The 13,178-nt window shown below is 52.1% G+C and overlaps 1 protein-coding gene across 1 annotated transcript; it reads right to left on the bottom strand.

Moving 5' to 3' along the window:
- Nucleotides 1-663: 663 nt before the first annotated feature.
- On the bottom strand, nucleotides 664-11,550 carry TRNT1 (tRNA nucleotidyl transferase 1). The gene is made up of 7 exons (XM_069736172.1): nucleotides 11,370-11,550; nucleotides 6,698-6,891; nucleotides 6,380-6,518; nucleotides 6,089-6,215; nucleotides 5,556-5,749; nucleotides 5,185-5,438; nucleotides 664-1,620 (listed from the first exon to the last, which is right to left on the bottom strand). Exons 1-7 carry the CDS (start codon nucleotides 11,470-11,472, stop codon nucleotides 1,360-1,362), a joined length of 1,272 nt encoding a protein of 423 aa, XP_069592273.1. The 5' UTR covers nucleotides 11,473-11,550; the 3' UTR covers nucleotides 664-1,359.
- Nucleotides 11,551-13,178: the final 1,628 nt, after the last annotated feature.

Genomic DNA, 13,178 nt, shown 5'->3' with positions numbered 1-13,178 from the left:
TGGTGACTGCAGACAGGATCTTATCATGTATCTCTGTATACAGGGAGCTCCCCCTAGTGGTGGCTGCAGACAGGATCTTATCATGTATCTCTGTATACAGGGAGCTCCCCCTAGTGGTGGCTGCAGACAGGATCTTACCATGTATCTCTGTATACAGGGAGCTCCCCCTAGTGGTGACTGCAGACAGGATCTTATCATGTATCTCTGTATACAGGGAGCTCCCCCTAGTGGTGGCTGCAGACAGGATCTTATCATGTATCTCTGTATACAGGGAGCTCCCCCTAGTGGTGACTGCAGACAGGATCTTATCATGTATCTCTGTATACAGGGAGCTCCCCCTAGTGGTGACTGCAGACAGGATCTTATCATGTATCTCTGTATACAGGGAGCTCCCCCTAGTGGTGGCTGCAGACAATCTTATATCTCTGTATACAGGGAGCTCCCCCTAGTGGTGGCTGCATAACATGCGTCTGTGAATGTGAAATGCCAGTAGCTTTTGTTCTCTCTCTCACAAATGTGATGAAGGTCATAAAAAGTAGCATTTTCCTGTAAAAGGCATGAAGAAAAAATTCATACGAAACCCATCCTGTGTGATTAAGGACGTGACAGGTTTCATTTCTTTTATGTCAGTTTTGTCTGCACTAAGGAAAAAACAACTCTTGAAAAAAAAACAACTTTACTGAGAGCATGAAGCAGCCGCGGAGGATAAACCGGGATGAAGTTGGTAACGCCGAGTGATTTCCGCCAGTCCGATATCAGGCGCGCGGTATCCTGTGTGATGCGAGCGCTGAAGAGTGAAAAGTTCAGTAACTTCTGAGCCTCAGATACTTTTTCATTAGGTTTATGGATCTAACGCAAAATCACGGAAAGTTACAACTTTTCTACCCCAATTCTTGGGTGAATAAAGTTGCCCCTTTCTTTGCTCCTCTCCATTTACAATAGTGCTGCTCTCTGGCCTAGAATAAGAACCTTTATGGCCTTGTGCTTCTGACAGCTGAACGTTTGTTACATTGTATCAGGCCAGGCTGTTGTCCTTAGAGGATTGGGGTACGAGTAATTACCGGGGTCCCTTGGGAAATGCTGCACACCGCTCTGGAACAAAGTAAGAGTTACAGCACAATCTTACTGAACAAGCGAGCGCTCGCCATGATGGCCTGGCTGTACACAAGGTTTCCATTCACTGACAGCAAGCACAAATGGAAGTGACGAGGAGCTGAAACATTGTATCACATAAAACTGGAGGCGCCGGGATGAGCTCGATCTCGTGCGGCCGCGCCTGACCCTACAGTGACGCCTGTGCTCCCACCATCTCTGCCCCCCAGATCCATGAATACTGTACCCCCGGGGATGGGCCCGGCCTCACTCGGTGCCTTCACTCCTGGACACACTGTTTAACAGTTCCTCTTTGTCGGCCCGGTAGCCGCTTTCCTTCCATCGCTCCTTCAGTTCCTGCAGAATCCTCCCCATCTCCTTCCCCGAGCAGATGCCCATACGCCGCAGGTCGTGCCCGCTGATGGGGAAGCGGGGCAAGGTCCACTGTTCCATCTGGGTCAGGAGTCGTTCTTCACCTTGGTACTTCAACAATTCGCAGACCTTCTTGTGGGCGTCCGGCTCACGGGACTGAAAGAGAAAGCGGTGGAAAAGTCAAATAATGAAGTGAGGAGGACAAGAAAATCCTGACCACTCGGTGCAGGAAACATCACACAATTGTCATCACTAGTAATACACCGATGCTGCAGTTCTCAATGTGGCCACTAGAGCTCACAATGGACTGACATTCCCTGTAGATCACTTTACAGCTTTGCTGTGCAGACAGGGACGGTATACACAGAGGATGGAGGATTTTATAACAATGCTTGTTTAAGGCAGAATAGCAACACCATGAACAGATGACCGGTGTGATATACAAAGTTCCTGAACATGTGGCTCTCACAGACTATATACCATGGTCACACATGGTCCAGTGGGGTCCAAGGTTGGGTCGAGTCTACGGTCCGGCACGATATGATCTACCATGTGGTCACGTATAATCTACGGTATGGCACACACTACCATGTGGTCACGTATAATCTATGGTGCGGCACACACTACCATGTGGCTGGGGCTGGGCTCTGATATGATCTGCCGCGTGGTCGAGTCTGCGGTCCAGCACGATGTACTGCATTGGTTGGGTCTACAATCCGGCACGATATAATCTACCATGTGGTCACGTATAATCTACGGTACGGCACCCACTACCATGTGGCTGGGGCTGGGCTCTGATATGATCTGCCGCATGGTCGAGTCTACGGTCCAGCACGATGTACTGCGTTGGTTGAGTCTACGGTCCAGCACGATATAATCTACCATGTGGTCACGTATAATCTACGGTACGGCACACACTACCATGTGGCTGGGGCTGGGCTCTGATATGATCTGCCGCATGGTCGAGTCTACGGTCCAGCACGATGTACTGCATTGGTTGGGTCTACAATCCGGCACGATATAATCTACCATGTGGTCACGTATACTCTACGGTACGGCACCCACTACCATGTGGTTGGGGCTGGGCTCTGATATGATCTGCCGCGTGGTCGAGTCTACGGTCCAGCACGATGTACTGCATTGGTTGGGTCTACAATCCGGCACGATATAATCTACCATGTGGTCACGTATACTCTACGGTACGGCACCCACTACCATGTGGTTGGGGCTGGGCTCTGATATGATCTGCCGCATGGTCGAGTCTACGGTCCAGCACGATGTACTGCATTGGTTGGGTCTACAATCCGGCACGATATAATCTACCATGTGGTCACGTATACTCTACGGTACGGCACCCACTACCATGTGGTTGGGGCTGGGCTCTGATATGATCTGCCGCGTGGTCGAGTCTACGGTCCAGCACGATGTACTGCATTGGTTGGGTCTACAGTGCGACATGATCAGGGCCGGCTCCAGGTTTTTGTGGGCCACGTGCAAAAGAGTCTCAGTGGGCCCACATACCACGATTCATGATGCACAGATACGGAGGAGAAATATAGATATACTACACAGGGCCTAGCCTTCCCCCTCATCCTTTACATAGGCAGATCTGCACACACAAAATACACAGACATGCACACACACAATATGCAGACATACACATACAACACGTAAACATACACATACATACAGTACGCAGACATGTACAAACATACAATACGTAGACATGCACACAGTACATAGACATACACACACTTACAGTATGCAGACACACAGTACGCAGACATACACACACTTACAGTACGCAGACACACAGTACGCAGACATACACTTACAGTACGCAGACATACACAGTACGCAGACATACACAGTACGCAGACATGCACACACAATACGGAGACATGCACAGAACACACACAGTAAAATACGCAGATATACACATACAATACGCAGACATGCACAGCACACACACACAATACGCAGATATGTACATACATGTATTTGAAGACAAATACACAAAAATACATAAATATATACAGTCATACACACAGATATACACACATATGCACATCATACACAGACAGACACTCACCTCACTCACCTCCCCCTGGCTTGTCGCTTATCAGGCTGCTCTGACATGTGGCTATGGAGGGCGCGCTGTTTGATGGCAGTCAGACATGGCTGCACACAGTGCACTCTGCAGCTGTGTCTGCTACTAAGTGATGCGGTTGTGTGTTTGCCCGGCTGCATCATTACTACAGCTGCAGAGTGCACTGTGCGCGACCATGTTTGTTTAAGTGATGGCTGAGCTCAAGTAGTGCCGAAGCTGCTGGGGGAGCAGCCAGGGCTCCCTTGTGTCCCGGCCACCAGTGGGACCCCCATTTGTTCAGGGCCCCAGCAGTTGCCCGGGTACGCCAGGTGATGACGCCGGCCCTGGACACGATGTACTGCATGGTCGGGTCTACAGTCCGGCACAATATGATCTAACATGTGGTCGGGTATGATCTACGGTGCGGCACTCTACCATGTGGTTGGGGCTGGGCTCCGATATGAACTACCGCGTGGTCGAGTGCGGTCCAGCACTATGGTCAAGTCTACGGTCTACGGTCCAGCATGATGTACCGCGTGGTCGAGTCTACGATCCAGCACGATGTACCGCGTGATCGGGTCTACAGTCCGCCACGATGTACCATGTGTCGGGTCTGCAGTCCAGCACGATGTACCGCATGGTCGAGTCTACGATCCAGCACGATGTACCGCGTGGTCGAGTCTACAGTCCAGCATGATGCACTGCGTGGTCGGGTCTACAGTCCAGCACAATGTACCGCGTGGTCGAGGCTACAGTCCAGCACGATATACTGCGTGGTCGGGTCTGCAGTCCAGCATGATGTACCGCGTGGTCGAGGCTACAGTTCAGCACGATGTACCACGTGGTCGGGTCTACAGTCCGCCACGATGTACTGCGTGGTTGGGTCTACAGTCCGGCACGATATGATCTACCATGTGGTCGGGTATGATCTACGGTGCGGCACTCTGCCATGTGGTTGGGGCTGTGCTCCGATATGAACTACTGTGTGGTCGAGTCTGCGGTCCAGCACTATGTACCGCATTGGTTAAGTCTACGGTCCAGCATGATGTACCGCGTGGTCGAGTCTACGATCCAGCACGATGTACCGCGTGGTCGAGTCTACAGTCCAGCACGATGTACTGCGTGGTCGAGTCTACAGTCCGGCACGATGTACTGTGTGGTCGGGTCTACGGTCCGGCACGATATGATCTACCATGTGGTCGGGTCAGTCTGGCACGATATAATCTACCATGTGGTCGGGTATGATCTACGGTGCGGTACACTCTACAATGTGGTTGGGACTGCGCTCAGATATGAACTACCGCGTGGTCGAGTCTACGGTCCAGCACTATGTACCGCGTTGGTAAAGTCTACGGTCCAGCACGATGTACCGCATGATCGGGTCTACAGTCCGGCACGATGTACTGCATGGCGGGTCTACAGTCCGGCACGATGTACTGCATGGCGGGTCTACAGTCCGGCAAGATGTACCGCATGGTCGGGTCTACGGTCCAGCATGATACGATCTACCATGTGGTCGGTATGATCTACGGTGCAGCACACTCTACCATGTGGTTGGGGCTGTGGTCTGCTATGATCTACCGCGTGCTCAAGTCTATGATCCGGTCTGAGTTTAACCCTACGGTGCTCACATCGATCACATAGTCCTGGTACGGCTTCAGAGGTTCGCTCTCTGCGCGATCCACTGTCAGTTCCTTCCGTTCCTTCAATAAGAATAACGCCAGCCCCTTCTCCTCCCGGGAGATCTTCAGCCTCAGGTCCAGTTTTTGGATCCCGTCTGGGCGTGAGAACAGTGCGGTCAGAAGAGTCATAGGTTTAGGAGACAAGTGCTCGGCCTGGGAGCAGACGCGTGAAAACTCCTCCAGATTTCCATTCTCCGGTAATCCTGAAATAAAAGCAGAATTGGATCAAAACTAAACCGATCCACAGACAAAACCGCTGCTTGAGTTCTTCAGGAGGGCCGGACATTTATTTCTAGAGGTCTGATCCCCGTGACACTCACCAATATGAGGAGCGACTCCCAGCTGGTAGATCAGTTGGATCAGGTGATTGACGTGGTTTCCTTCCAGAATCTTCTTTAGTTCCACCCAGATTCTTTCCCCTGAGATGCCGCCCAACCCAGGCGCACTCTCCCGTATGGCTTCCAAGGTGGACGGACTGTGGTCTCCAGATCTCTCGGCTATCCGTCCATAAAACCTGTAGGACATCAAATGTACATCATGTTTTATGCTCTGGTCACCTCCAGAGCTGTACTCAAAATTCAGCTGTGCAGATATTCACGCTCTCAGCAGAGAGCCTACATTGTGCCGCACTGCCTGCGATGAAGCTTCTTCTACCCCAGAATGCCTCACAACGCCTGCTGTCCACACTACACCTCAGCAGAACAAGACACCAGCAGAATTGTGAATGCAGCTCTGACTGTGACAGAAAATATGAAGCAGCGACGAGTCCTCCAGAGCGAACGTCCTCCCTTACAGCAGTTCTGACCCTCGCAGCCTCCACAACAAACCCCTCATCTGAAGAGTTTCCGTTAACCTGAGGTAGCGCAGAATCCGCAGATAATCCTCCTGGATGCGCTTGGCGGGATCGCCCACAAACCGGATGCGTCTGTTCTTCAAATCCTCGTAACCATTGAAATAATCGTAGAGCGTGCCGTCAAATCCTGAGAAAACGCAGAACATTAATGATGCAGGCGCTGTGCCTGAATCGGCACTGATCGTGAGGCCAAGGAGTCACGGTCACTGCTTCTGCAGGAAGCGGCTTTCCCAAACGCCCCACCTTCATCAGTGAGAAGAGTGCGGACCCCCGGCCCCTTCCCCCAGTTACCCAGAAACATGGAGTTGATGGTGAGATCTCGCCGCTCCGCGTCCTGCTCCCAGTCTGTAGTGAACTCCACCTCTGCGTGGCGTCCGTCCGTCCGCAGGTCGACCCTCAGCGTCGTGACTTCAAAGTTCTGATGATTTATCTGAAAAAAAACGGAGACAGAGAACGTAAAACACCCAAAATAATAATCCCCTGAATTCACAAGCCCCCCGAACTCCCCCAACCCCCTGACGCCAGAAATCCTAAGACACGTGTGGAGGAGCCGGAATGAACATGTGCCCCCAGGCAGGAGAATAACATGGCGCCCAGTGAGCGGCTCACCCTGGCGGTCACCGTGCCGTGCTTCTCTCCTTTGTTGTTAATCAGCCGGATTCCCTCCTTCAGGAACAGATCCTTCATCTGATCGGGGGTGGCCGTGGTGGCGAAGTCCACGTCGTGCGGCTGCTTCCCAGCGAGAAGATCGCGGACGGCTCCTCCTGCAATCCGCAACTCATACTTCTCCCGTGCAAATAAATCTGCAGCGGCAAAGCGAAAAGTTACCTTAATCCCTTCACGAGATGTGCCGTACTAGTACAGTGCATGTCTTGTACCTCCCTTTGATGTGGGCTCCAGCAGTGAGCCCACATCTTTTCCTGCAGCTGACATGTGCCCCTAACAGCTGCAGGTGGAATCATGATCCACCCGTGGCTGTTAACCCATTAAATGCTGCTGTCAGTTGCTGCCAGAAGCACGTCACTAATCCCGCAAACTGGTGACCCCGTCACATGATCGCGGGTCACCAATGGGTCAGCATGACAGCCAGAGGTCTCCAGCAGACCTCTATGGTTGTCATTGCGGGATTGCTATGAGCGCCGCCTGGTGGTCGGCGCTCATAGCAAGTGAGGAATTCTGCTACATATGCCAAAAGTAAAAAAAATTATGTTTTTAAAAGTATTAAAAAATATAAAAGTTCAAAACCCCCCCTTTTGCCCCATTCAAAATAAAACAAAAAAGAAAATCAAGTCTACAAATATTTGGTATCGCCGCGCTCAGAATCGCCCGATCTATAAAGCTATAAAACAAATTCAACCGATCAGTGATGATGTAACAAAAAAAGTTACAAATGCTGGAATCACGTTTTTGTTTTTGGGTTGCCGCCACATTGCATTAAAATGCAATAACGGGCGATCAAAAAATTGTATCCACACCAAAATTGTATAATTAAAAACATTAGCTCGGCTCCTCATTATCTGCACAGCCGCCTCCTCATTATCTGTACAGCCGCCTCCTCATTATCCGTACAGCCGCCTCCTCATTATCTGTAGTCACCTCCTCATTATCTGTACAGCCGCCTCCTCATTATCCGTACAGCCGCCTCCTCATTATCTGTAGTCGCCTCCTCATTATCTGTACAGCCGCCTCCTCACTATCTGTAGTCACCTCCTCATTATCTGTACAGCCGCCTCCTCACTATCTGTAGTCACCTCCTCACTATCTGTACAGCCGCCTCCTCACTATCTGTAGTCACCTCATTATCTGTACAGCCGCCTCCTCATTATCTCTAGTCACCTCCTCATTATCTGTACAGCCGCCTCCTCACTATCTGTACAGCCGCCTCCTCATTATCTGTACAGTCGCCTCCTCATTATCTGTACAGCCGCCTCCTCATTATCTGTAGTCACCTCCTCATTATCTGTACAGCCGCCTCCTCATTATCTGTACAGCCGCCTCCTCACTATCTGTAGTCACCTCCTCATTATCTGTACAGCCGCCTCCTCACTATCTGTAGTCACCTCCTCACTATCTGTACAGCCGCCTCCTCACTATCTGTAGTCACCTCATTATCTGTACAGCCGCCTCCTCATTATCTCTAGTCACCTCCTCATTATCTGTACAGCCGCCTCCTCACTATCTGTAGTCACCTCCTCATTATCTGTACAGCCGCCTCCTCATTATCTGTACAGTCGCCTCCTCATTATCTGTACAGTCGCCTCCTCACTATCTGTACAGTCGCCTCCTCATTATCTGTACAGTCGCCTCCCCACTATCTGTACAGCCGCCTCCTCACTATCTGTACAGCCGCCTCCTCACTATCTGTACAGCCGCCTCCTCACTATCTGTACAGCCGCCTCCTCACTATCTGTACAGCCGCCTCCTCACTATCTGTACAGCCGCCTCCTCACTATCTGTACAGCCGCCTCCTCACTATCTGTACAGCCGCCTCCTCACTATCTGTACAGCCGCCTCCTCACTATCTGTAGTCGCCTCCTCACTATCTGTAGTCACCTCCTCACTATCTGTACAGCCGCCTCCTATCTGTAGTCACCTCCTCATTATCTGTACAGCCGCCTCCTCATTATCTCTAGTCACCTCCTCATTATCTGTACAGCCGCCTCCTCACTATCTGTACAGCCGCCTCCTCACTATCTGTACAGCCGCCTCCTCACTATCTGTACAGCCGCCTCCTCACTATCTGTAGTCACCTCCTCATTATCTGTACAGCCGCCTCCTCATTATCTGTACAGTCGCCTCCTCATTATCTGTACAGTCGCCTCCTCACTATCTGTACAGCCGCCTCATTATCTGTACAGCCGCCTCCTCATTATCTGTACAGCCGCCTCCTCACTATCTGTACAGCCGCCTCCTCACTATCTGTACAGCCGCCTCCTCATTATCTGTACAGCCGCCTCCTCATTATCTGTACAGCCGCCTCCTCATTATCTGTACAGCCGCCTCCTCATTATCTGTACAGCCGCCTCCTCATTATCTGTACAGCCGCCTCCTCATTATCTGTACAGCCGCCTCCTCATTATCTGTACAGTCGCCTCCTCATTATCTGTACAGCCGCCTCCTCATTATCTGTACAGCCGCCTCCTCATTATCTGTACAGTCGCCTCCTCATTATCTGTACAGCCGCCTCCTCATTATCTGTACAGCCGCCTCCTCACTATCTGTACAGCCGCCTCCTCATTATCTGTACAGCCGCCTCCTCATTATCTGTACAGCCGCCTCCTCATTATCTGTACAGCCGCCTCCTCATTATCTGTACAGCCGCCTCCTCATTATCTGTACAGCCGCCTCCTCATTATCTGTACAGTCGCCTCCTCATTATCTGTACAGCCGCCTCCTCACTAGCTGTACAGCCGCCTCATTATCTGTACAGCCGCCTCCTCATTATCTGTACAGTCGCCTCCTCATTATCTGTACAGCCGCCTCCTCACTATCTGTACAGCCGCCTCCTCATTATCCGTACAGTCGCCTCCTCACTATCCGTACAGCCGCCTCCTCATTATCCGTACAGTCGCCTCCTCATTATCTGTACAGCCGCCTCCTCACTAGCTGTACAGCCGCCTCCTCATTATCTGTACAGCCGCCTCCTCATTATCTGTACAGCCGCCTCCTCATTATCTGTACAGCCGCCTCCTCACTATCTGTAGTCACCTCCTCATTATCTGTACAGCCGCCTCCTCACTATCTGTACAGCCGCCTCCTCATTATCTGTACAGCCGCCTCCTCACTATCCGTACAGCCGCCTCCTCATTATCTGTACAGCCGCCTCCTCTTTATCTGTACAGCCGCCTCATTATCTGTACAGCCGCCTCCTCACTATCTGTACAGCCGCCTCCTCATTATCTGTACAGCCGCCTCCTCACTATCTGTACAGCCGCCTCCTCACTATCCGTACAGCCGCCTCCTCATTATCTGTACAGCCGCCTCCTCTTTATCTGTACAGCCGCCTCATTATCTGTACAGCCGCCTCCTCACTATCTGTACAGCCGCCTCCTCATTATCTGTACAGTCGCCTCCTCACTATCTGTACAGCCGCCTCCTCACTATCCGTACAGCCGCCTCCTCACTATCTGTACAGCCGCCTCCTCATTATCTGTACAGTCGCCTCCTCACTATCTGTACAGCCGCCTCCTCACTATCCGTACAGCCGCCTCCTCATTATGTGTACAGCCGCCTCCTCATTATCTGTACAGCCGCCTCCTCATTATCCGTACAGTCGCCTCCTCACTATCCGTACAGCCGCCTCCTCATTATCCGTACAGTCGCCTCCTCATTATCTGTACAGCCGCCTCCTCATTATCTGTACAGCCGCCTCCTCATTATCTGTACAGTCGCCTCCTCATTATCTGTACAGCCGCCTCCTCATTATCTGTACAGTCGCCGCCTCATTATCTGTACAGTCGCCGCCTCATTATCTGTACAGCCGCCTCCTCATTATCTGTACAGTCGCCTCCTCACTATCTGTACAGTCGCCTCCTCATTATCTGTACAGCCGCCTCCTCATTATCTGTACAGTCGCCTCCTCACTATCTGTACAGCCGCCTCCTCATTATCTGTACAGCCGCCTCCTCACTATCTGTACAGCCGCCTCCTCACTATCCGTACAGCTGCCTCCTCATTATCTGTACAGCCGCCTCCTCTTTATCTGTACAGCCGCCTCATTATCTGTACAGCCGCCTCCTCACTATCTGTACAGCCGCCTCCTCACTATCTGTACAGCCGCCTCCTCATTATCTGTACAGCCGCCTCCTCACTATCCGTACAGCCGCCTCCTCATTATCTGTACAGCCGCCTCCTCATTATCTGTACAGCCGCCTCCTCATTATCTGTACAGCCGCCTCCTCATTATCTGTACAGCCGCCTCCTCATTATCTGTACAGCCGCCTCCTCATTATCTGTACAGCCGCCTCCTCATTATCTGTACAGTCGCCTCCTCATTATCTGTACAGCCGCCTCCTCATTATCTGTACAGCCGCCTCCTCATTATCTGTACAGCCGCCTCCTCATTATCTGTACAGCCGCCTCCTCATTATCTGTACAGCCGCCTCCTCATTATCTGTACAGCCGCCTCCTCATTATCTGTACAGCCGCCTCCTCATTATCTGTACAGCCGCCTCCTCATTATCTGTACAGCCGCCTCCTCATTATCTGTACAGCCGCCTCCTCATTATCTGTACAGCCGCCTCCTCATTATCTGTACAGTCACCTTCCTACTAGTTCTCACCTGTCAGGGTTTTGAGACCTTCCGTGAAGAGAGCCTTAAACTCGGGGCTCTGCACCGCCATGCTGGACAGTCGGCGGCTCTGCGCGATGAATCGGCCGAGCATTAGGAGATCGTCTGTCTCTTGAACTCTAGATACTGCATCCTACAGAGCACAAGGACCTTTGATGACGTCACGTTCACATGATCGCCCACGTGTGTGGGAGGAGTCACACTGAGCGCCGGCGTTCACAGTTTGTGCTGTAGGACCTTTGATGACGTCAGGAGAATGTGATCATCACGTGTGTGGGAGGAGTCGGCTCTGCAGCCACTTGCACACAGCAGCTCAGTGCGCATGCGCAACTGCAGGACGCTGCACGTTGTGTCACTCTGACGGTCACGGTGTGGTCAGTGTGTGAGCGGAGTCCAGTCCTGACTCCTCAGCTACAGCTTCCGGCACCTCCCCCCCTCCGGTATCTCCTCCCCCCTCCGGCATCTTCTCCAACCTCCAGCATCTCGGCACTCTCTCCCCTCTGGTATCTCCCCCCTCCGCCATCTTCCATTTCCGGTATCTCCCCCCTCCGCCATCTTCCATTTCCGGTATCTCCCCCCTCCGCCATCTTCCATTTCCGGTATCTCCCCTCTCCGCCATCTTCCATTTCCGGTATCTCCCCCCTCCGCCATCTTCCATTTCCGGTATCTCCCCTCTCCGCCATCTTCCATTTCCGGTATCTCCCCCCTCCGCCATCTTCCATTTCCGATTTCTCCCCCCTCCGGCATCTTCTCCCACCTCTGGCATCTCGGCACTCCCTCCCCTCCGCTATATCCCCCCCCTCCGGCATCTTCTCCCCCCTCCAGCATCTCGGCACTCTCTCCCCTATGGTATCTCCCCCCTCTGGCGTCTTCTCCCATTTCCGGTATCTCCCCTCTCCGACATCTTCTTCCACCTCCGGCATCTCAGCACTCTCTCCCCTCCGGCACTGTCTCGTATGAAAATGTCACCATTTCTTTTTTAACCGTTTACGTGTTGCTGTCGGTCTCTGAGCGCAGCATGTAACTGTAAGAAGAGAGCCCGGATCGGGGGAACCTTTTTCACGCCGGGGCCAGAACTGTCTGGACTGTCACCTTATTTGTCTGGGGGAAAGCTTAAGGTACCTTCACACACAACGATATTGTTAACGATATCGTTGCTATTTGTGACGTAGCAACGATATCGTTAATGAAATCGTTATGTGTGACAGCGACCAACGATCAGGCCCCTGCTGGGAGATCATTGGTCGGGGAAGAAAGTCCAGAACTTTATTTCGTCGCTGGACTCCCTGCAGACATCGCTGGATCGGCGTGTGTGACACCGATCCAGCGATGTCTTCACTGGTAACCAGGGTAAACATCGGGTTACTAAGCGCAGGGCCGCGCTTAGTAACCCGATGTTTACCCTGGTTACCATGCTAAAAGTAAAAAAAAACAAACACTAGATACTTACCTACCGCTGTCTGTCCTCCAGCGCTGCGCTCTGCACTCCTCCTGTACTGGCTGTGAGCCGGAAAGCAGAGCGGTGACGTCACCGCTCTGCTTTCCGGCTCACAGACAGTACAGGAGGAGAGCAGAGAAGCAGAGCGCAGCGCTGGAGGACAGACAGCGGTAGGTAAGTATCTAGTGTTTGTTTTTTTTTTACTTTTAGCATGGTAACCAGGGTAAACATCGGGTTACTAAGCGCGGCCCTGCGCTTAGTTACCCGATGTTTACCCTGGTTACCGGCATCGTTGGACGCTGGAGAGCGGTCTGTGTGACAGCTCTCCAGCGACCAAACAGCGACGCTGCAGCGATCCGGAT

The sequence above is a fragment of the Ranitomeya imitator genome, chromosome 8 (genome assembly GCF_032444005.1).
Source record: "Ranitomeya imitator isolate aRanImi1 chromosome 8, aRanImi1.pri, whole genome shotgun sequence".
In the NCBI taxonomy this organism is placed as follows: Eukaryota; Metazoa; Chordata; class Amphibia; order Anura; family Dendrobatidae; genus Ranitomeya; species Ranitomeya imitator.
This window is presented reverse-complemented; position numbering and strand designations above follow the sequence as displayed.